General features: G+C 38.2%; 1 protein-coding gene across 2 annotated transcripts in view; it reads right to left on the bottom strand.

Moving 5' to 3' along the window:
• Positions 1–25,666, bottom strand: part of SMARCA1 (SWI/SNF related, matrix associated, actin dependent regulator of chromatin, subfamily a, member 1) — an 87,749-nt gene that overhangs the window by 36,327 nt on the left and 25,756 nt on the right. The window contains exons 9-17 of one of the 2 annotated variants that reach the window (XM_006885048.1): positions 25,317–25,385; positions 21,108–21,217; positions 18,518–18,744; positions 16,602–16,723; positions 13,801–13,836; positions 12,680–12,832; positions 10,468–10,600; positions 8,132–8,280; positions 6,517–6,636 (exon numbers count right to left, since the gene is read on the bottom strand). In XM_006885048.1, coding sequence (XP_006885110.1) covers positions 6,517–6,636; positions 8,132–8,280; positions 10,468–10,600; positions 12,680–12,832; positions 13,801–13,836; positions 16,602–16,723; positions 18,518–18,744; positions 21,108–21,217; positions 25,317–25,385 — 1,119 coding nt within the window. The remainder of the gene's footprint in view (positions 1–6,516; positions 6,637–8,131; positions 8,281–10,467; positions 10,601–12,679; positions 12,833–13,800; positions 13,837–16,601; positions 16,724–18,517; positions 18,745–21,107; positions 21,218–25,316; positions 25,386–25,666) is intronic. The other variant, XM_006885049.1, reaches the window with a different exon arrangement.

Below are 25,666 nucleotides of genomic sequence, written 5' to 3'. Positions count from 1 at the left end.
TTGAGAAAACTTAGTAATAGTTTTTTTGACGTCTTTGTCAGGAATTTCATAGTGACATATGCATGAAACATTAGGCTTGTTTTTCACTGGAGAATAAACAGAAAACATCCACTGTCCTGATGATTCCCAAACCTCCATATCTTTTATAGTTCCTTCTATGAGTTTCTTTTCATCTTTCTGCTCATCAGAGTTAAGTGAAGTAAGTGAGCTCTGAGATAACCTCAAATCTCCACTGCTGCTAGATGAAGTTCCAGAAACAAGAATGCTGCCTGATGGATTCACTTGATCTCTGCTGCCCCCTAATGGTGAAGACTTGGAGAAACTGGATGGCTGAATCACACTGGAGGATCTCTGATTACCGTCATTCCACCGTCTGGTACTACCTGAGGCCTGCTGCTGAGGTTGCTTCCGCGACCCGCCTGCACTCCCGGCACGGCAGGAGGATGCTCATTCCAACACCGATCTCCAAAGCGGCACTGGCCTTGAAGGAAGAACTGACAAATGGCCATGGCGACGACTCACCACAGAGCGATCTTCACTCCGCATGCCGAACAACGGTCTGGAGCAACTAAAGGCCTTAAAGTATCTTCTGATTCTAATAGTCTATGAGTTATGACTCACAATAAGGTGTCACATAAGTAAAGTGAGAACTACCTGGAGCAGGGAAACAAATTCTAATTTTTCAGATGGATTAATGTGAGGTGATAGTAATAGAAGAATGAACAATAAATAACCAAAGTATTTTCTCTCTGAAGTGGAGTCAAGAGTAAACTAATAAGTTATAGTTTAAGTCGTTTAAACTAATAATAATAGTTTAACTTTCTAAAAGTAATGTACTTAGCCAATTAATGTACATGTGTTTGAAGGCTTAGGTATTCAAATTTAAAATAAACATCAAAAGCCAATTCTTGAACTTTCAAAAACTGAATAAATCATACTTACTTAGTTTGCTTTAGACAAGAATATATTAACAAAAAATTATTTAATTTGTTCAAGAAAATGTACAATGAATGAATGAATAAAAATCTGTTTTTGTTTTGGGGCTTTTTATTGATATTTTAACAAAAGTTTACAGAAAACTTAGATTTCCATTCATTCATTCATTCATTCATTCATTGTTGCACATATTCTGCCCTATCCCCCACCTCAGTTCACTTTTCTGTTTAAAAAGATTCTTTCATAGTTGCACAAGTTCTTCCCTTCCCCCCTCCCCAAGCCCCCAGTCCACTTTGCTATGCACCTCTTAGAATGAATAATTATTTTTTAAAAAACTCGGGGTGGTGGGAGGGGTGCGGGGGGACTGTATATCAAAGAAAGAATTTTTCTTTTACTTTTCAAAGAGAGGAGCGAACTGGGGGGGAGGGCTGGGCAGGGAGAAAATTGCAACAACGAATGAATGGAAATCCAAAATCACTGTAAATGTTCATTAAAATTAATAAAATAAAATTTAAAAAAAACCACCAATGTCAACTAGGATGACATTATTTACCCGGGATAACACAACAGATAATATATGCAAATCTACCTCACTGTGTAGTTACATCCTTGACTTACACGCAAGCAAGAGTCTCTCAGGTTTTCAAATCTCTTCAAGTGATAACACACACTCCACCTCAAATTCACTGCCATCGAAAGTCGGAACCAACTCATAGTTGACCCTCCAGCAGGTTTTCAGAGGCTAGAAATCTTATGGGAGGAGACTGTCCATCTTTCTCCTACAGAGCAGGTTGTGGATTCAAGCCACATGCCTTTGAGTTGGCAGTGCAACTCCCTACCCGGTAGACTACCAGAGCTCCCTCTTCAAGAGACAGATTAAATCTATTTTGAGAACTTTAATACAAAGATAAAAATAAAACATGATCTCAGCGCAGCATACTCAGGGGAGTTGGAAATATGATTTGGGTTAGAACTATTACTAGCATTCAAGTATGGAAAAAAATACAATTATTATCATTAAAATTTCTGTAAATCTGAGAATCATTATTTTAGCAGGATTGGAAGTACTTTATGTAAGACAACATGTGACAGATGAACTAAATAGGCATTCCCTATGTTGAATTTTCCTCTAAAATTATATTTAGATTCTTTACTGTTCAATATTTTTCCACCTTATAAATCTCTCCTAGCACCAATAAGCCCTTAGGAATCACTGCAAAATTAATAAAATTCCTATCATATAATGAGATCCAAAAAGCCTATCAGGAAGATAATTTCCACCCTGTGCACACAGGCCATCACCTCCATCTCATCAGGATAACATGTAAGCAGTCTGGGTCAAGGTTATAGATAGAACAACCAGATATAAGCCCGAAACTAAAAACCATCAGGAGCAAAGCCAGCAACAAGACATTATCAGCATACTAGTTGCAAATGGCTTGCCTCTCATTCTCAGTACAATCAATACCTGAGAAATGGCTTTTTCAATTTTATTAAAATTCATTTGGGACAGCACCAAACAAGATAAGCTTTGTGGAACAATTGGCACAACAAAATAAACAAGGGTAGACATGGACTGTAATCCAAAAATAAAATAAATGTCCATGAACCCACACTAATATATGTTATAAAAGCTCATGGAGAACAGCTCTTACAAAAGTTCTACTTCGTAAATGTAGTCAAAGGAGGGGAAATATAAAATTGCCAACAGGCAAAGATTATCCTAGCTATTAAGAAACCCTTGTGGCTTAGTGTGTAACACATAGGGCTGCTAACCAAGAAGCTGGCAGTTCAAATCCACTAGTCACTCCATGAAACAAAGATGGGAAGTTCCCTCTCATAACATTTACAGTCTCGTAAACTGACAGAGGAGGGCTAGGAGTTGGAAGTGACTTGATGGCAGCGAGGTGGTTTTGCATCCTAACTATTATAGGGAAACTCGACCAATAGGTTTTTAAATCAGTGGGTATAAAGTTGGAAAAGGAGCTGCTCCACAGGACTCATCAACTACAATAGGGAAAATAGGTAACTTTACAATCGATAAAGCCAGGAAATTCTACCTCTGCCAACTGGGCATGGCGTACTTTAGCAGTAAGGAGATAAACTGACAAGACAAAGACCCTGATATGATACACTGAGACAACCACAAGATCCCTGCTGTGGTATTCCTGTGGTATTTCTTGCAAAGTATACTCTCAATCAAATCATGAGAAAACATCAGATAAACCCAAACAGACAGGGACAAGCCACAAAATAAATGCCCAGTACTCTTTAATTGAAAGACTAAGGTATGCCCGACCATAGTATTTTTGGTTGTGTCATGTGTACGTAAAAGGAAGACAATGATCAAGGAAGACCAGAGTACTGATGCCTTTTAATTAGGGCACTGACAAAGACTACTGAACAGATCACAAACTTCCCAAAGAACAAACAAACCTGTCTTGCAAGAAGTAGAGCCTGAGTACTCAGAGGAAAAGAGGATGGAGCGATCTCCTCTCACATACTAGGGATGCGTTCTCAGGAAGGACCACTCCCTGGGGGATGATAACATGCTCAGTAAAGGAGAGGGTCAGCGAAAAAGACCACCACCCTCAGTGAGATGAACTGGCACAGTGTTTGAGCAATGGGCTCAAACACAGCAACAATTGTGAGCGTGGTGTAGGCCTGAGTCGTGTTGCATTCTATTGTACAAAGGGTCATTATGAATCAGAAAAGATGCAACAGCACCTAAAGTCGTCAAAGACAAGGAAGGATTAAGGAGCTGTCATAGACTGTTGTTGCTGTTGTTGTTATGTGCCACTGAGTCGCTTGTGACTCGTATTGACTCTATGTACAAGAGCCGTAAACCCTGCTCTATCCTGTGCCAACCTCAGGGTCTCTGACACACCTACTCTCCATTACCCCAGTCACTGAATCGATCCATCTCATTGCAGGTCTTCCTATTTTGGCACTGTCCCACCACCATCCCAAATATGATGTCCCTCTACAAGGACCTGTCCTTCCTTGTAACATGTCCAGAGTACATCAGATGAAGTTTCAGAATCCTTGCCCCCAAGGAGCAGTCTGGTTTCACCCTCTCCAGCACGAACCTCTTTGTTCTCCTAGCAGTTTATGGTATATTCAACACTTCTCCAGCACCACAGCTCAAAGGCATCAATTCCCTAGTCATTGTCCAGCTCTCTGATACAGAGCAAGCAACTGTGAAGACTATATCGTGGAGCAGGTGCACCTTAGTCTCCAGACTGGCATCGTTGCTCTTCAGTACTCTGGAGAGATCCCTGAAAGCTGACTTTCCCAATGCAATTCGTCTCTTGATTTCCTGGCTGCTGGTACCAAGAATGTTGACTGTGGAGCCAAGTAAACTAAAACCGTTAATAATCTCAATCTCTTCACCATTCATAATGATGCTGCCAATTGGCCCAATTATATTGGAGCTCTGGTGGCGTACTAGTAAGAAGCTGCCCTGCAATCCCAAAGGCATGCCATTCTAATCCACCAGCTTCTCTGAGAGAGAAGGACGGGTAATCTCCTCCTGTGCCATGAGCTGCCTCTGAAAACCCACCAGAAACCTGTTAGACCGTCAGCTATGGTTCAGATCTGACTCGATAGTAAACAACAACAACAACAAAGGAGACAAAAAGCCAAAGTGCACTGTGGGATACTGGATTGAGTCTCCTGAAAATAAATAAAGGACATTAAAAAAAAAAAAGGAAAAAAGTTGGAAACAACCCAAGTGACCATCAACAAACAAATGGATAGAGAAGCTGTGGTATATTCACACAATGAACTACCATGCTGCATTGAAAAATAAGGAACTCATGAAATATCATACAAAATGGGTGACCCTGGAAGGCATTATGCTGAGTGAAATATCTCAGTCACAAAAAGACAAATACTGCATTGTGCCACTATTGTAAAACAGGACTGACACTGGGGTTGGGGGGAGACTGAGAAAGATGGGATAAATTATGTATACTACATTGAAACAGATGAGGGAGAAAACTGTTTAAAAGGGATATATGATTAGGTATTATTGTCATGAGTCCAGAATGAAGGTAGCATAATGGAATGGACTTTGGGGGAGGGATTGTATAACAATGAAATAACTTTTACTTTACAAGGAAAGAGCAAATTTGGGGGGGAGGGTTGGGCACGGAGAAAAGTGCAACAATGAATGAATGGAAATCCAAAGTCTCTAACTCTAAGAAGCGCTTGCTGCAGAAGGTCAAGGACTGTAGCCTTCAATATGGATTGAAGCTCAACATCAAGAAAACAAAGGTTCTCACTAAACAAAGATTCTCACCAATGGGACGCTTGGCAGCATCATGATAGATGATGAAGAGACTGAGATTATTAACAGCTTTCATTTGCTTGGCTCCACAATCAACATTCTTGGCACCAGCAGCCAGGGAATTAATTAAAAGATGAATTGCACTGGGAAAGTCTGCTGTCAGGGAGACCTCTCCAAAGTACTGAAGAACAGCGATGTCAGTCTGGAGACTAAAGTGCGCCTGATACAGGCCATGGTCTTTGCAATTAACTTGGTATGCGTTGGAAAGCTGGACAATGACTAGGGATGATAGAAAGATGCCTTTGAGCCGTGGTGCTGCAGAAAAATATTGAATATACCATGGACACTAGGAGAACAAACAGGTTTGTTCAAGAGAGCGTGAAACCAGGCTGCGCCTTCGAGGCAATGATTCTGAAGCTTCATCTGACATACTTTGGACATTTTGCAAGGCGGGATCAATCCCTGGAGAGGGACGTCATGCTTGGGAGGGTGGAGGGACAGCGCAAGAAGACCCTCGATGAGATTGATTGATTCAGTGACTGGGGTAATAGGGGTAGGTGTCTCAGATACAAAGTGTCACGCGTAAGCACTGCCAACCCAGAGGTAGGCTGTTCAAATCCACTAGCTGTTCCTCAGGGAAAAGATGGGAAATCTCCCCTGGTGTAATTTACAGCCTCTGAAAACTCACTAGAGGGTCAGCCATGAGTGTGTTCTGACTTAAAGGCAATTAAGTGAATGAGTGTTTAACTCATTTAATCCTAAAAAAATTACTCTATGATCCTGAACTGCTATGAACTCCACCTAATATAATCTTCATTTGACAGGTCAGAAAATTGAGTATCATATCATTAGTGATACAGTCCAGACACGCAACCATAATCTGATAACTACTTCTTAATTACAAGATTAGAAGTAGTACCAGAAGCAAAAATTATGGTGAGAATTAAAAAAAAAATCCCAGTAAAATACAGAATTTAAATATAAAACCAGATGAAATGTGGTCTTTCGACTTCCTAAAATTTCACCTATAGCAGAATAATGTAATAGGTCATTCTATTGTATATAATAAGTTATTCTAAAAGATGGTGAGGATAAAAATAAAACCCAACAGTAAAATATATTCGATGGCATGAGATCTTTTGACTTCCTAAAATTTCACCCTATAGCAGAATAATGTAATAGATTATTAAATTATATGTAATAGGTTATTCTAAAGTAACCAGAATTACTTTAAAATTGCTTTGAGGAGAAATGATCACTTGGATCAATAGATGAGGGTTAAAGGTTACCTTCTGTTTCTCTCTGTAATCTTCTCCTTCAAATTTGTATAAACTCTGTTCAGTATCCATCCTAAAATTTCTCAGAGAAGACTCTCCCATTTTCTTCAAGCGTTCGTTCATCTCTGCAGTCTAAAGTGGAACACATTGAAATTAGAAACCATCACTGAGTAACTTCTAACTATTATTACTAGTTATTCTATCACCAAGAAACTTCTGTGAATTCTCTCCCTTTTTAAAGAGTCAGGGTTTGACATGAAATATTTAGTCTGTTAAGTCACAGAGTAAGAAAGCAATGTTAATAGCAAACGTGAATAGCAACCTAGCTTGCACCAAGTACTTTAAGTACTTAAATGGATCTTCCCAAGTATCTTCACAGAGGTTTTCTTTGAAATCTTTTCAGCATAGATAAGGAAGACTACCCATCATGCAAAACAGCTGATGGATTTGAACTGCATACCCTTGCATTATCAACACAAATCCTTATCACTAAGCCACCAGGGAGCTCTGGTGGCCTAGTGACAAGAAGCTGCGCTGCAATCCCGAAGGCACACAGTTTGAGGCCACCAGCTGCTGTGTGGAAGAAAGAGAGGCAATCACATCCGATGTGATTAACCACCAGAGGGTCAGCTATGAGTTCATTCTCACTCTATGGTACACAACAAGAAGCCCCCAGAGCTCAAAGATAGTAAAATATTTTATGTGTGCCATTTGCTTAAAATAATCCAGGAGAGGGGGAATGAATGAGAGGGAGAATGTGGATAGGGCAGCACTGATTGAAGAGTGAAGTGGGTGACGACCACATGGGGAGTACATTATACCACACTATTCTGCTTATGCCGTGGTTAAGTGCTTGGTTGCTAGCTGAAAAGTCTGTAGTTCAAACCCACCAGCTGCACTATGGGACAAAGAGGTGGCAGTCTGCTTCTATAATAGTTCTACTCTGTCCTACTGGAGACATCAACTCAACAAGGATGGATTTATTTCACTGATATTCAAAATTGTCAACAGTAATTTTTAAGAAAGGTAAATTCCACACAAAATCTCATATATTCTGAAAGCAGTCTATTAAACTATGGCAAATTATGCTTTGTTTCTTCGTGCAAGATTCACAAAACGCAGTATTGTTAGGTAACACAATGTGTCAGTAGACGATTTCTAATCCAGTATAGAAACAAGTGCAGTCTTGACACATGTTAATAAATGCAAAGATAACTTGGCTTTTTTAAAGAATAGGAAATAATAAATAGAAAATCTCAATAATAAGGAACTAGATTAATCTACCGATGGCTCCTTAGGAGACACATGCACAACATCCTCCCATGTGATTTTACAATCTCACAAAGCCCTCTGGAGGGTCAGCTACGAGTAGGTTCTAACCCATAAATAATGAGTTGTGAGAGGGTTACCAAATTTTAAACTGCTCATTCCTCCTCTATTCTCATGGAATATTACACCCAAAACCCTAAACCACTCCTGAAAAATTAATATACAAATTCTTAGAGAGAGCATGAGTCACTTGAAATGAAATGAGTCACCTGTATTTCAGTAGATGCCAGAAGAAGTATACAGAAATATACTCATTTAAAGAAACGTATATTGGAAATAAAATGTCACGTTAACTAACCTTCTTCTCCCCTCTTTCTAGAATTGTTGTAATGTCTTCTTCTGTTAGCTCACTTTCCTTAGAAGCAAAAACATGAGTGGCTCCATGACGTATCATCTGTAACATTTCCTCTTTTGCCAGTTTGTTAGATTGCTGGTCAATAAGTCTTCCTAATTAAAAAAAAATATTACATATATTCAGTTATATTCTTTAAAAAACCCACAGGCTAATAGTTCTCATCAGATACCATTCTACACATCTATAAGTAAAGCTTCACAAGAACAGAAAAGTAATAAACTTTAAAGTTGCTTTTTTAATGACCCACCCTATTGGTTTTGCTTCTCCCAGACTATTTATTTTTTTACTAATTTCCTTCTAGAACATTCAGTTAAAATCCAATGATGTTGTTAGACGTCAACAACAACTCACAGCGATCCTATGAACAGTAGATTTCTGCCCTATCTTGTACCATCCTCACAATCCCCAACATGCCCCAGTCCATTGTTGCAATTACTGTGTCAATCCATACTGTTAAAGGCCGTCCTTCTTCTCACCCAACAGGGCAGAAAAGTCCTCTGATAAAATTTAAATATATAGATACATATATGAATCTCTACATACAAAAAGAGACCTCTGGTAGCTAAATGATAAGGAGTACAGCTCCAACCCCGAAGGCAGGCAATTCAAATCCGCCAGTTCTTCCATGGGAAAAAGATGGGCAAAGCCCACTGGAGGGTCAGCTATGAGTCAGTTCTGACCACACTGCACTTAACAATCTGTATGAAAAGGTACCCTCTACCGTCTATTTAGGGAGCTCTGGTGACTTGGTGTTAAGGAGTTACACAGCCAACCCACAGGACACAGTTCAAATCCACCAGCTGCTCCACAAGATAAAGATGTACCACCTCTAAAATCCTATTGGAGGGGCAATTCTGAGTCAGTTGCAACTCAGTGGTACACAACAACAGCTGTATAATTAAAAAATCTGTGAATTAGACATTTTACCTGCTAAATAATAATAATGCTATGTTTTCAAAGAACATACTTTTGGGAGTGGGTGACATTTTCTTTTCATATTCTTTTAAACCCACAGAAAAAGTTGGAAAGAATACAACAAAGAATTCTCATACACCCTTTATATTGTAGTGATTTCCCTTACTGTAACTTTATCTATACTTCTCTGTCAATTTTTACCCATAAAACAGACAATCCTCACAGACTGGAACAATGTTCAACAGAATTTTCAATAGCTAATATCTTAGGAAGTAGATACCAGGACTTTCTTCCACAGTACCTTTAGATGGACTCAAACCTTAAACCTACTTTTGGTTGACGGCTAGAAAGATAACACTTTGTAACATGCAGAACCCCCTTATCCTTTAGAGGGAAAAAAAAATATTAGAGATGCTGTATCTTTTTGGGCCTCAACAGCTGAGGGGATATTCCCCCAAACCAAGATTATTTTCTTACATAAACACATTGTTACTATGTGCTGTCAAATCAACTCTGACCCATAACCCCACTGTGGACACTGGCTCTGACGCCTGCCCTGAGCCAACCTCACCATCTCTGACCACCTGACCTCACTACCACAGTCACTGGATCAATCTATTTTATCCAGGGTCATCGACTTCTAAATTGATCCTACCCTTTCAAGTGTAATGTCCTTCTCCAAGGATTGGTCCCTTCTAGTGACATGCCCTAAGTATGTGAGATGGAACTTCAAAATCCTTGTCTCCAATGAGCAAACTGGTTTCACCCTCTGCAGGACAGACCTATTCGTTCTCTTGGCAGTTGATGCTATGTTCAATATACTTCTCCAGCAGCACAACTCAAACGTATTGATTCTTCTTCGATCATCCTTAGTCATTATCCAGCTCTCTGATGCATACCAAGTAATTGCAAAGACCATGCCCTGGATCAGGCACACCTTAAAGAGCACTGGTTGACTAGTGGGTATCACTGAGCTGCTATCACAGAGGCAGGTGGTTCTAATCCGCCAGCTACTCTACACCAGATAGATGGGCAGTCTCCTCTAGTGTGCTGTATATAAACACATTATAGATATAAAATATAATGTGGATTAAAAAATTCTTTTCTGATTCATAACTTAAACTTCAAGTTCTGTGCATTTTCCTAGTAATGTCCCTTTCGGCTGCTATTTTCACCACCTTCACTAGAGTCAGGATCGAATCCAAGATGATGTATTACATTTAATTGTTAAATACATACTATTGGTGTTAAATTACATATTCTACAATCTACTCAATATGTTGAGTGCAAGGGTTTAAGCTTGGATGCTCTAAACAATCCACACTTTAAAAAATCCATCTCATTAAGTGTATACACGTAAGTACCTTGCTGTATAACAATTGAGTCAAGTCTCAGTTTTATCTCAGCTCTTTCTACAATCCTTTCTTCAACAGTGTTATCAGTGATGAGACGGAATACACGTACAGGCTTCCTCTGACCAATACGATGTGCTCGATCCTAGTAGAAGAAAAGCCCAATATGAGATACTGGCAATTCTAGGAATTTACAATATAGGCATCATATGCTTTGAAATTATCAATTACCTGTCTAAGCCTGCCACTTTGGAAAGGAAGATGATGAATACTGAAGCCCCTATGAGCAGAGAAATCTACAAAATTTTATGCCATACCATTAATAAGAGCAAAAGGCAAAGTGCCTTTAAGCTAAAGAGGAAAGGGAGCTCAAAGTTTCTGAATTAAGTTACTAAGTAACTTATGCTACTAAATACAAACATCTTGCAAACTAGCAAGGAGCTTTAAAAGGGATAGAGTAGTTAGCAAGGGTTGCTATGGTGACCAAAGTCTGCTTTATCTCATCATCAAGCAGTTCCTTCTGCTTACTGAGGCAAATCAGAGACACATATTATAGGGTCCTAAGAATTAATGAGATGAATACCCTTACCACATAGTGGTCTAGAACGGGTTCTATGGTTTCGAGGTAGCCAGGTGGCTACCTCTGATAACATAGAAATAGCTGGGGGCTTTTTTTTTTTTTGTGTGTGTGTGTGGTAAAAATATACACACCAAAAACAGCTCAATGCAATAATGTTTAGATATATAATTGAATGCCATCAATAATATTCTTCTAGCTGTGCAAACTTTCTCACTATTCCTAAAGAAATAATTATACTACCATTAACAAAAACTCTATACTAAACAAAAATTCTCCTTTTCATCCTGGCAACTAATTTCTGGTTTCTAAATACTTGCTTTATTTATGTAAGTGAGTTTATACCAATACTTGCCCTTTCACTCTGCAGAAGGTTTTCAGGGTTCAAACAGATAGAACAAAGGCACCAGCGAGAGAAAACCAAAGAAATAATGTTCAAAAATCACCAATTGTTAAACATTCACACTCAAGAAATGAGGAACAGTATTTCGACATGGCCTATGAAGAGAGAATGTATCATACGTACCACACATACTTAAAATTTCAAACTCAAACCAGTAAATCCTGAAAGAGCAGCTATACTTCAATTCTTTTCAGTAACAAGTGACCTGAATGAGGTTTATGCCTACTTGGTCATATGGAACAGGGAGAGTTCAATGCCAAACTATTAGTAACTGTGATAAAGTATGCTGGTGGTGTTGATTGCCTTCGAGTCAAGCACGACTCAGAGCAACCCTACAAACAAAAGACCTGAAGCCCCTCTACAACTATGAACATTTATCAAAATTCATAGAGTTTCCAGAAGCAAGTTGTTTAGGAAGTGGATGCCACAAAGTATACAGGGGGGAAACAAAAGCCCCAATATAAATTTTTTTATTTGTCTATCAGGAAAAAAAAGAGAGAAGGACCATTAACATTATGTCTCTTTAGAGATCAGTTTTTCATTGCTTCCAAAAAGCAGTCAATTGTCCCACTGGATCTTGGCTTCTCTGCGCATAGTGAAATGACATTTCTTATTTTAAAATTAGTCAAACTGTGAAAAGGTGTTCCAAAATGTCAAAAAGGAAACTGACCAAGGAAACTTAAGAGCAAGTGCTCCACAGAAATTTTTAAAAGGGGAGATGGGAGAATAATTTCAACACAATAGTGTTGTTGAGAAGCAAATGTTTACTTGAAATACAGTTCGTTCCCTTTTATCTCCTCTCCCCAACTGTTTAATTATAAAAGTTAAAATTCCTACCTCTCTCAAATGCAGAACCATGTACTTTCAGGTCTTTCACTGTTATACAGAATAATAGCAACAGATTACATTTTTAATCCTTTTCATGAAAACAAACGCAACTTCATTCTTCCGGAATGAGGGGGGGAAACAGACATCTGTATTTGTTGATAAAATCCAAAATGGAAATACAAATGCTACAGTTGGGTGTGTGGTGCATTTTTTTTTGTTTGTGGTTCTTTTTTGCTTACACTTCATTTGTCTATTTTTACAATCAGCACAGCATCTTTATTTTCCTTGATAATCAATTTTAACAATAAAACGTCCCCAAATTGTTACCATTTTCTCTTCAATTGTCTCTGTATGGTATAAATAACAACAATGTTGGGAACTAAGACAAATTTCGGATATCTTTAAAGATTACTAACCATCGCTTGTAGATCAACTTGTGGATTCCAGTCTGAATCGTACAGTATAACCGCATCAGCACTGGCCAAGTTAATTCCGAGACCGCCGGCCCTGGTACTCAGCATGAAGATGAATTTGCTACTACTGGGAGCATTAAAGGCCTCTATTGCTTCCTTTAATTTTTTTTTTAATTGTCAAGGGGAATAGGAGAAAAATAGACAAAAAAAAAATCAAATTATAATACCAGAGTTCTTAAATCAGCAAAGAAATGTAACATGCATACTCAAAGACCCACTTTATAATATTCTTCCATCAGAAAAAAAACACACATTAAGCATCTATAGATATCTGCTATATTGAAAAAATTAAATATATATATATATGCTGTACTAGGTAAATTGATGTCAAAGGTATATGGTATAAAACTCCCTATCCCTAAAAAATGTATTTTAATAAAAACAAACTTAGAACAATCACTTAGGTTGCTTTAACTAAGCAAAGAATAAATCATTGATTTTGAACAGTGATAGTGAAAATATTTTCACTGAGTGAGAGCTGAAATACATCTTGGGGGATGAGATTTTAGAAATGTCCATTTCCATTAACTTATGAAAGATTAATAATGACAGTGTAGCTTAGAAGATCCACCAAGAGAGAAAAGGGCTTAGAAACAGGAAGAATAACAACAGATAAAGGAGGAGGTTTATTTCAGTACTGAAAGAGGCAGATAAATAATGAGGAAATACAGGAAGATAATCCAGGAATATTGAGTAAAGAATCCTCAAAATGACTAATGACTACTAATGAAATGTTAGTATCCTTACTAAATAATAATCTCATACAATTAGAAAATCATTACAACTTCAAAAGAAAAATGATAAAACAAAAATTAACAATTCACAGAACAAATGCAAATGACTACTAAACACAAAATATTATTTAAACTCACTAGTCACCAAAAAAAAATAAAACAAAGTATCATTTTCTGAAGATTAAAAAAAAAAAGACGATAATACTCAATGTTGACGAGGGGACGATGAGACGGGCACTCTCATACACTGCTGCTGGGAATGTAAAGTGGTACAACCCTTCTGGAAAGCAATTTGGCAATATGCATCAAGAGTCTTAAAAATGTTCATACCCATTGACCCAGTAATTCCACTTCTAGGAATTTATCCTAAGGAAATAATCAGAGATGTGCACAAAATTTATCAGGACTTTCATTTTAGTATTTAGGATTATTTTCATTTAATAATCTAGTAGTGAAAAGTTGGAGACAACATAAACAATCAACAATTGGGGATAAATTATACACCTACAGGATGAACTACTACACTAAAGTTATTTTCATAACAGTTTTTTTCTAGTGAGATAAGAAAACGCAACATAAAGCTGAATTAAATGTGACAGGATAGTATATATAGATGCATGTACTTCCTTAAAAAATGGCATATATATATATATATATATATATATATATATATATATATATATATATAAATTATTTAGGCATCTTATATACACACATAGATTAGCAAGAAATATTTCCCAAATTTCCCTTAGAAATTTCCCTTTCATCATTTTTATAATCACAAAACACAGTCAGCGAGGTTTTAAAAAGCTAAATGCAGTGGTTCAAATCCACCAGCGGAGTCTGTGAGAGAAAAGACCTAGTAATCTGCTCCCAATAAGACTAAGAGGAAGGTCCACCCAGGGTCACTGTCAGTCAGAACTCACTAATCAGCACACAACAATAACTGAACAGAAGAGCACAGTCAAAGGTTACAGGCAGGGAAGATGACTTGCACTACTACAGCAGTCAGTACAGCATGTAGAGAGGGCAGCAAAGAAGGCAGCAGGCCGTAGTGAGAGGCAGGTGGGTTTAGAGGAGACAGTGAAAGGCTTTCCACACAACCTGGGCTTGAATAACAGCTCAACCCGCTATTGCAGCTGTGAATCAGTGTAAGCATTTAACTTCTCTGAGGCGCAGTTTCAAATGAAGAAAATTACACTGATGCTCTCCCCGGGCCTCTGGGAGAATTCAATTGAATTCAACAAGCTGCCTAGCTCATCTCAGGTGCTTGACAAATGTTCCTTTCCTTTCTCTGCAAAGGTACAGGAGGCCAATTAAGTAAAGGTTACAGGAACTGAGTTGGTGGATGACCAAAGGCTTAACTAGCTGAGAAAGGGCAAATTTGCAAGCACCTGAGAAAGAAGGCGTGGCTTGTTAAAGGCTGGTAAACAATGAGACAGACTCAAACTGTGGCCTGCCTTTTCCTGAGAATAATAAAAATGACAGTGCTGCCAAACACAAAAGGAACAGCTTTGATTTATCTGTGCCACATTGAAGGACCTATGTAACTCAAAGTCTCTGAAGGAAGAACATAATTTGAAATTTTAAAAACCAGATAAAGTAGATACGTCCACATTGTCCATGAGCTGAAAGATGAGTGGGAAATGCAAATTGGCTAACTGAGGTCAGAAAGCACCTACTCTTCAGCTCTGATCGACCCCAGGGTGAAACATCACCTCAAATGGTACCATATGGCCTGCACTGAATGTAGATGTAGAAAAACCTATCCCCTGAAATAAATTATCTTCAAGTTACCATTTTAGAGAAAGTGGACACATTATAGCAAACAGTGTATGCTTTGGAAATTTGCTCTGTGTTGTTACAATTCTTTCTCCAAAGTGGGTTCATAGTAAAAGGCTTTATCTGAAAAGGACCTAGGTACTTGCTGAACTTACATGATCCTATCCTACAGCTAGGTTTCCGTAAAAGGGCCCATAAAGGATACAGTGTCCGTTGTTACTATGGAAGGAGAAGAGCAGACGTTAAGAGTCATTCCTTATAGCATGAGAAAGGCTCCCAAAACTGAGACTAGAAACCCTATGCGCAAATTCATGACTGGAAGTGGACACTGCACGGGAGTTTCAAAGCTGTGTTCATATCTAGTATTTCCACTGATCCTCATAACATTATTAAAAGAGAAGCAAAGATATAAACATCATCTTTATAATACAGTAAAAGATACTGAGGCTCAGAGAATTAAATGGCTTGCACGTTACAAAGTAGTGGAGTTGATGCTAAAATTGATTGATTCTTCTGAAACCAATGTCAAGGCATTGTCCTCTAGACCGTAACATCGTGAGCTCTGCCCAGAGCATGAGTACAGACTTAAGACAGAAGTCAAAGACTGAGAGTCCCAAGAGAGCATAGAAAACGGAAAGTAAACAGTAAAGCCTTCAAAAAAGCACTTTTGTTTTAAAGAGTTAAAAATGCCTTCGACCCAGGACATTCGTGAGAGAGAATCTTCAGGAATTTCCAAATTTGACAACGATTCTGGGTGCTGACAGGTAGGATTACTCACTAGCTACGTGACGCACAACTGCACACCAACCTTTCATATTCTGAGAGCCAAATTCATGCTAACCACCTTTAGCTACATTGGCTCATTTAATTTTTCCCCCAAAATTCTTTCAGATACAAATTAGTATTCCCTTTACCAATGACTGTGTTTCATCTGTATTTAAGGTTGCTCATGAACAGGCAAAATCTCAATCTACTGTGAAACTCCACGAATGGCGAGGGTCTACTGCAGGAGGCAAATCAAGGAAAAGAACACAGAACCAGAGGTCAGAGAGCAAGCCGAGAAAACAGTGATCCAAAGGGTCAGAGAGAACAGTGCTTAGAGAAGATAAGGATGTGATAGTGTAGTGTCCTCTAGGTAAGTGAGGATGCCTTTGAAGAACTTGGAAAGGATGATGTGTATAGAGTCGGTGGGATGGAAGCCAAATTGAAGATCTAAGAGAGAAAGAGATGGTAGTGAGAAATTCAATGCACCAAGCTAGAGAAAAGGCAAACATTCAACACTACCTAACCGTGAACAACACAGCTTAGTGGAACTTGAACTTTTGAAGTTTTTATTTTCTCGTCCTCACCTCTCTTTCCTCGTGTGGGGTTTGTCCATCCAGTCGACAATACTCATAACCACGCCACATACAATAATCCTCCAGAATGTCCAGTAAGCGAGTCATTTGGCTAAAAATGAGAACTCTTGAGCCTAAAACAATTCAGTAAGAGTGGAAAAAAACGTAAGTCACTCAAGTTGTGGACAGTGAATTTGAAAGTTATAAAAATTCTACATTAAATGCAATACAGCACATGAACACTCAATACACGTATTAACCTGCAAAGGGAGCAGATACAAGATGGAAAAGGCCGAGTCTTGACTTCTACCCACTTCAAAAAGGATAACTTTGCCCATCAATAATATCTATAGTCCCATATGGCCAGAAATGCCACCCCACAGGCTGCTGCACCTATTTCTACTAATCATTGGGTTCAATGTTTTTTGAAAATTGGCTCAGACATTACTTATAGCTGTGGGGTTTATCAGGGAGATAGGTTGGGGAATCAGGGAGGCAAAGAATATTACCAATACAAATCCACGTTTAGTCCAACAGTCCCAAACCAGATTAAAAGCAAAACACAATTCCTCAATTAGTCAAAGTTCAGGTTTTAGTTCAGCAGTGCAAATGCAAGAAGCCTCTGGTTTCCTCAATCATCCAGCAAACTTTACCTCGGAGCAGTTATAAATCTGCTTTTCCTTTAATCATCCAGCAGAAATCTAAATCTTAACAGTGGCTCCATTTCTATGGTTCTGCTGGTTATACCCTGTCACAGTCTCTTCACAGCAGTGCCATAGTCACAGTCTCTCCACCACCCTCACTGTCCTCACTCACACTCTCTTATATTGATCCCACAGCTATTGATGTGTCTGCATTTAAGCTAGTTGGAGACCATGTCCCTAAGGAGGGCTAACACGATGGCTGCTTTGTTGTCGTTAGGTGTCATTGAGTCGAGTATGACTCACAGTGACCCTATGAACAAAAGATCTGAATCCTGTTCTATCCTGTGTCAGCCTCACACTTCCCACACACAAGAGGAACACAATGGGTAGAAAAGCCAATTGTCAAAGGTTCTGACACCCCAATACCGTAATCCTTCAAGGTATACCATGTAGAATTAGGCACGTGGTAAATTATGCACTTTAAGGTCTTCAAAAGCTTCCACATCTATTGAGATATATGTGCTTTACTGCTGTCCTTTACTCAGTCCTGAAAATGAATGAGTAATGAGTCTATACAATTTCACACTAGAATACTACAATGGTCTCTACTAATCTCTCATTGCTAGTCCCACAGCCTCACGAGATCCTTCACACTGCTTTCAGGTTCTCTTCCCAACATACAACTCTCTATAACCGAAGACAGTAGTCTTCAATGACTCCAACCCCATTTTCAAAACAAAGCCCAAACTCCTTTAAGCTTGGTTTAAAATGGTCCCGTATGCCTTTGATGCCATCCCATTTCCCCAGATTCCTCAACTGCTATGCTACCTCAAATGCCCTAAACTCCCTCACTCCCTTATTTAGATTTCCACTTCTCTGCCCTGGAATGCTCTGCACCTCCTTTTCACATAGTATATGCCTGCACATTGTCCAGCACTCACCTCTGAGATCCTCTGGGATAATTTCCCCAACTCCCAGCGTCTCAACATTTCACACAGGCCTCTAAAGCAGCACTTAATCACAGTGATCTGCACGGACTTCTGCTCAGGTCTGTCTTTCTCACTACACTGTGAACTTCTACAAGACAAGGGCTGTTGTCTTACCATCTTTGTACAACTAGTCAAAAGGGTAATCCTTGGCAAAGAATAAGCACTCAACAATGTTTGCTGAACAATGAATGAATGAATAATAGATGAATATGGACCATTTTACTCATACACAACTCATTAATATGAATTTATTACACATGTACTTTAAAATTAAAAAAAGAATTAAAGAATTTACCCTGTTCTTTGAGTTTGGCCAACAATTTATCCAGAACTACCATTTTACCACTGTTGATGACAATGTGTTCATCGGTGGTATACGGGGGTCCAGGTTCAGCCCCATCAAACAGGTAAGGATGATTGCAACACTTTCGAAGTTGCATCAAAATATTTAAGAGTCGCATCTTGTCCATCTTGCCAGAAGAATTTAAAATATCAATATCTTTCATCAGAATTTTTGTGTACCTAAATTTCAAAATGACAATTAGCCACTGATTATTTGAAAAGTCAATGCCATAAACAAAGATCCCTTTGGTGATCAGCTTAAATTCTCACTGTAAAATAAACTGCAAGATTTGATGAGAGCCTAAAACTAACTAGTAAGAACAAGAAACAAGTAAAGATTTGTACATTTTAACATGGCTACTACCTGTAAATCTGTTTTCTCCAGTTTCATCTACTACTACAAATTGTTGTCAGCTAATAATTATTCCATGCACAAGTCAAGAATCTATAGGCAATAAATAACTCATGTATTTGCTGATAGTTGGCATCCATCTTTTATTTGAGCTTAAAAAATTCTCAAATTCTTATTCCTAACTTCATCAGTTATTTTTTTCTTATAAATCTTTTAATTTTATAATGATCTGGTAAATAATTTCATTCTCTTTCCTAGACCTTCATAAAAAATTAACATATATACATACCAGACAATAACAACATTCAATTATTTTAATTTATTATACTGAATGTGTATATCTTGTATCATGTCAATTACTTTCTAAGATTCATCTCATTAAACCATGACAACCCTAAGATGTGTTAAGTGTCATCTCCCATTTTATAGATAGACATTTAAGCAAGTAAGTCAAGTTAAACAACTTACTCAAGACCACAATAAAGTAAAAAGCCAGGTTTTATCTTATGTTTGGGTTCAAAGAATTGGCATGTATATTTTATAAAGCAGCCACTACATATTTTACATGTGGTCTAATTCATTTAAGCCAACAGTTCATTTCTTTTAACAACATTACTACATTATTAGCATGTCCCATTTATGAGTCTTTGGCACCGCCCCTGTCAATTTGCTACTTTCCTTGTATTTCTCAAACTATTTCAGCTTCTGTATTTGTAATGTCCACACTGACAATTTCATTCATTACATCATTATTATTATTGCTGTTGTTGTTTTCACTGACTGAAAAAAGCACGAACTAACACATGTGCAAAGTGTTTAATTCTCTTTAATTCTGCCCTTTTTAAAGTAGGGAAGCTGAGTTTACATTCCTTGCTCAAATTAAAATACCTGTCAATGAATGAATGGAAATCCAAAGTCTCTGTAAATTTTCCTTGAAATTAAAAATAAAAAAATTATAAAATAAAAAAGTACCTGTGAAGACGCAAACTTCAGGATTCAAACACTTATCTACAAGACTCTCAAGTCCACATTCTTTCCCAAATCCATAATTTTCCATTTCCTATTGGACTCAAAGTATGACAGAACCACTACAAATCTAATTTTAATAAAGCCAATCCTTACATGTGAGTAAATTTTAATGGAAATAAAAATAGAGTATGATGCACCACTAAAAAACTATCAATTTTTAAAAAATACTTTATGACATGAATGAACCTAGAACAAATTATGCTGAGTGACAGAAGTTAGTCACAAAAGAACAACTATGGAATAAAATAACTAATATAAAAAGCTAAAGAAAGGATTACACACGGAATCAATCTTGGGCTAACAAAGACAAGAAGGGCAAGGGGGGGATAAAAATTAAAAGGTAAGTTGAGTTAAGGGAAAGGCAATATTCAATAAGAATTTGAGTGGTGTTGTTTATATGTGCCGTCAAGTTGAAACAGACTCATAGCTGACCCTTCAGTGAATTTTTAGAGGCAGTAAATCTCAAAGGAGGAGAATGACATTCTAATAATTCATTACATTAATCAATTGGACTTTTTTAAATTCTATTGAGATTTTAACAAGTTTACCAAGAACTTGGATTTCCATTGATTCATTGTTGCACAATTTCCTCCTTACGTTCCCCCACTTGGCTTGTCTCTTTAAAAAAATTCTTTCATTGTTGCCAATTTCCTCCCTCCTCTGGCCAGTCAACTTTGCTATGCATCTCTTATTCTGGACTGTTGTCATGCAAATAATAGCTAATCATATACTCCTTTTCAACAGTTCTTTCCCTCATCTGTTTCAATGCCACGTAGATTCTTTATCCCCTCTTTTCTTAGTTTCTCCATAACCCTATGTCAGTCCTGTTCTACAGCAGTGGCACTATGCAGTATTTGTCCTTTTGTAACTGAGATATTTCACTCAGTATAATGTCATCCAGGGTCACCCATTTTGTATTAATATTTCGTAAGTTCCTTGACTTTCAGTGCTGTGTAGTATTCCACTGTGTGAATATATATACCATAGTTTCTCTATCCTTTTGTTTGTTGATGGGCAATTGTACTTAATGTACACAAAATGTCTGATTTTATGAAAACGCAGTATGATTTGCAGCCTTTCAAATACAATTTTTAAAAGGGTGTGGAAAAGAAAATCCTTCTACATTAATACATTTTCAGAGAAATCAGAAAAACTCACTCACCACTCTCGTTGCATCTTACTGAGTCCCAAGTAAATCTTGATTTCCTTTTTAGGAGGCAGGCTCTTCTCTACGTCAGTTTTTATGCGACGTAACAGAAAGGGTTTCAAAACCTAAGAAGTGATCATTTAGAGAAAAGCATATAAAATATTTAACAGTATGAACCACCTATTTATTAACAGCAACGTAATGAGAAATGTCGGAGCCCTAGTGGCACCATGGTAAAAGCGCTCAGCTGCTAACCACACTGGAAAGTCATGGCAGTCTGCTTTTATAAAGATTTACAGTCCTGGAATCTTTCTGGGGCCATTTTACTCAGTTCTATAAGGTTGCCACCACAGGCTCTTGCTCTTATGTTGTTTCATGAAATTCTTTGTGCCGCCAAGTCCTTTTAGTACAGTGACTGTGTATATTCCTTCCATTTTCTTTTAAGGCTTCCTGGATCGTTTAATATTCTGCCCAAAGCATTCTTAAGTATTGCAACTCAAGGCTTGAATTTGTTCTTCAGTTCCTTCAGCTTAAGAAATGCTGAGCTAGTTCAGCCCTTTTGTTTTTCTGACTCCTGCTCTTTGCATATTTCATTACAATACTTTACTCTGTCTTCCCATACTACCCTTTGACATCTTCTGCTTATCTCCTTATTTTCTTGATTTCTTCCCTTTGCTTTGGCTTCTTGGTACTCTAGTGCAATATTCAGAGTCTCATCTGACATCCATCTTGGTCTCTTCTTTTTCCTCTGTCTTTGTAATAACCTTTTGCATTCTTCATGGATGATATTCTTGATATCCTCCCACAGCTCATCTGATCTTGACTCATTAGTGTTTAAGGCCTCAAACCTTTATCCAAGATGGTTTTGAAATTCAACTGGGATACACTCAAGATAAAATTTTGGGTCCTGTATATGTGATTTAATTTTTCTTAGCTTCAGTTTGAACTTGCATATGAGTAGTTGGTGGTCTATTCCACAATCAGCAACTGGCCTAGTTTCCATAGCTGATATTGAGCTTCTCCAGTGATTCTTTCCACAGATGTAATCGATCTGTTTAACATCATGTGAAATCTGTGTGTAGCCTGTATTTGTTTCTTATAAAAAGTATTTGCAATGAATATTTGATTGTACTGAACTCTATCATCTCCAGCTTCATTACTGTTACCAAGTCCATGTTTTCCAACTACTGATCCTTCTTTTCCGTTCCCAACTTTTGCATTCCAGTCACCCATTAATGCATCTTGATTGCCTAATCAAACCATTTCTGACTGTAAAAGTTGATAGAAATCTTCTAGTTCCTCCTCTTTGGCTCTAGTTGTTGGTGCAATTTAGTTGTTTCTGAATTGCATCAGGAAAGTCTGTTGTCAGGGACCTCTACAGAGTAATGAAGAGCAATGATGTCAGTCTGGAGACTAAGGAACACCTGATCCAGACCATGGTCTTAGTAATTACTTGCTAAGCATCAGAAAGCTGAAAATGACTACGGATGACAGAAGAACTGATGTCTTTGAGCTGTGGTACTGCAGAAGAGTACTGCTAGGAGAACAAACAGGTTGTCCCTAGAGAGGGTGAAACCAGGCTTCTCCTTGAAGGCAAGGATTCTAAAGCTTCGTGTGACATACTCTGGGCATATTGCAAGGAGAGACCAGAGGGACATCATGCTTGGGAGGGTGGAGGGGCAGCACAAGAGAAGAAGATCCTAGATGAGATGGATTGATTCAATGACTGGGGTAACAGGGGTCGATGTGTCAGAGACAATAGAGTTAGTACAAGATAGAGCAGGGTATAAGGGCTCTTGTACATTCTTTAAGAGGAAAGAATGGGCGATTTTAGGCGAGATGGTCCTGAAGAAAGAACCAGATGCCAGGTATAGTTTCAGTATAGAAACCCCCACATTTAATGGGCCCGGAGTGAGGAGAGAGGTATAAAGTGGAAGGGTTGTTGGTTTCTCGAAGGTTGGTGATTATAGAAAGATAAGGGTGATGATAAGCATGGTTTGAAGGATAAGGGTGGACTTTGGGTTGATTAAGGGTGAGATGTAAGTGAATAGGGCTCTAGCAAGGATGTTTAATACTAGCTTATATGCATGGGGATAATAAATGTATGCACGATTAAACATAGGGATATGTAAGATTAATATATTAATGTGTATATATATACTAGTATATGGGGAGATACAATATATGCACGATATACATAGCACACAAATAAGCAGGAAGTAGTTTAATTAGAATGCCAGCTTTGGGTGCTGGAGGTGGGATATTTATCTTCTTCCTGATGTCCTAAGGAAATTAATTTCCATTGGTGGTTTACAAGACCACAGTAATTGTTATACTCTTAGGACTTGATTTTAGATTATCATTTGAGTATGTGGTTTTCAATTAGGCTAGCAATGGGTATGATTGTGAGGATTAGTGTAAAGTATAAGATTGATGCTAGTTGGCCGATGATGATGTAGGGGTGTTCTACTGGTTGTCCTCCGATTCATTAAGTGTAAATAGATCTGCTACTAAGACTCAATAGGAATTGGCTGATTGGGCGGAATATAAAGCTTCGTTGTTTAGAGGTGTGGAGAAGTGGAAAGAGAATAAGGATAGATATAATTAAGGCTAGGACTCCTCCAAGTTTATTAGGGATAGATCGAAGGATAGCGTAGGCGAATAGGAAATACCACTCTGGTTTAATATGAGGAGGAGTATTAAGAGGGTTAGCTGGTGTGTAGTTGTCGGGGTCACTATGAGTCACCAGTGACTTGATGGCACATAACAACAACAATAAAGTTGCCAGGAATACCAGTATTTTATTTTAGAGTCTTTAGGGCAAGTATGGGGGGGGGGAGGAGTTTTGGAATAATGGCAAAAGAGTAGTTTAAGTGATAGAAAAATATTAAAGATACATAACAGTAACAGCAGAAATGGGCTGATGGACAGGAAAAAGAAGTCTCTGTAATGTAAAACAATAGGTACTGAAAAAGTAACGTGGCTGAAGGAGCCACTGTGTTGTTGTTAGGTGCTATCAAGTTGAATTCAACTCCCAGTGACTGTATATACAGTAGAATGGAACCCTGGCCAATTCTGCTCCTCCTCACAATCTCCCCGGTGCCTCAACCTCTTGTTCTAGTCACTGCGTAAATACATCTTAGTGAGGATCTTCCTCTCTCTCACTGACTCTCTACTGTTCCACCGATGACGTCCTTTTTCAGGATCTGACTACTCCTGATGATATGCACAAAGACGGGAAGATGAAATCTCACTCTCTCTGCTTCTAAGGAGCAATTAGTTGTCAAACAGAATAACGCCAACGTTTTGTGACCTATTGCCAAGTCTCTAGAACTGTTCTTCTCCAGGGTTTTTAATGATAGATTTTTCAGAAATAGACCATCAGGCCTTTCTTGTAAGGTTCCTCTACATGAACCTGATCTGGTCTTCTAACTTTTGGGTTAGCAGCCAAGTCCATCTGCACCACCCAGGGACTCCAGAAGAACAGAAGAGGCTTGTTATCACAGAATGGAAAATTTATTATCATAGAATGGAAAACTAGTGAATGTGAGGAAAACAAACTGAATGTGAGGAAGTTCTGAGTAGATGGTAGTCAAGAGAAAGGGTAGGAGGCAGATGCACACACAAGGCAGACTGTAAGAAAGGAATTTTATGCATGACAGTGACTAAACAGTAGCTTAGAAGACAGGGGAGAATTATTAGACTACAGAAACCATCTTGAGGGTTTGTGAGGCAGGAGAACAAATAACCTCTACTGGTGAGGACCACATTATCCATGGAGAGAGGCCAGACAAAATAAAGGTCCTGCTTTCCTTGGCTCTTGGTCTTCTTCCATCTTCAAAACCCAGCAATGGCCAGCCGAGTCTTTCTCCTATTGCACTCCTCTGAGTACAACTCTTCTGCTTCCTTCTTTCACCAAAAGGCCTCTTGTGATAAGAGCTCTGGTGATTAACACTGGACTTGTTAACCAAAACGTGTGTGGTTTGAACCCACAAGCCAGTCTTTGGGAGAAACAGGTGGCTACATGCTTCTGTCAAGACTTCATACAGCCTGGGGAGCCCTATGAGGCAATTCTACTCTATCTGCATGGCCATGCGAGTCAGAGCAGCATTGGCTCTGGTTTTATAGCGAAGCTGAGGACATAATAGCAATTCTATACTGGTTTCTTTCCTGGATCAATTAAACTTATTTATTTACTGAATTTTCATTTTGATTATTACTTACTGCATGAAGTCTCTCCACAAGTTTTTGATCACCAAGACAATTTTTTGTGTCAAACCAAGAATCGAAGTCCTGTAGGGGAAGGAGGGTGGAAATTCTGCAATGAGTATGTGGGTTTGTTTGTTTCTTGATAAACTTGTTATGTATATATTTTATACAACTAATGTAGGAAGATTATTTTATTAAAGAACTTTTAAAAATTATTGTGATGTGAATTTAAGCACAACAGAGATTGTGAGGATAGCACAGGCCTGAGCAATGTTTCATTCTGTTAAATGTGGGGTCACATAGCATATATAGTATCCTCTATGGACACAAAGTTGCAAAAGAAAGTAAATAGAATTACTCATGCA

This window comes from Elephantulus edwardii, unplaced genomic scaffold, assembly GCF_000299155.1.
Source record: "Elephantulus edwardii isolate Elephantulus edwardi_28Jun2011 unplaced genomic scaffold, EleEdw1.0 scaffold00040, whole genome shotgun sequence".
NCBI classification, from domain to species: domain Eukaryota; kingdom Metazoa; phylum Chordata; class Mammalia; order Macroscelidea; family Macroscelididae; genus Elephantulus; species Elephantulus edwardii.
The sequence above is the reverse complement of the archived record's forward strand: the minus strand, read 5'-3'. Positions and strand labels throughout refer to the sequence as shown.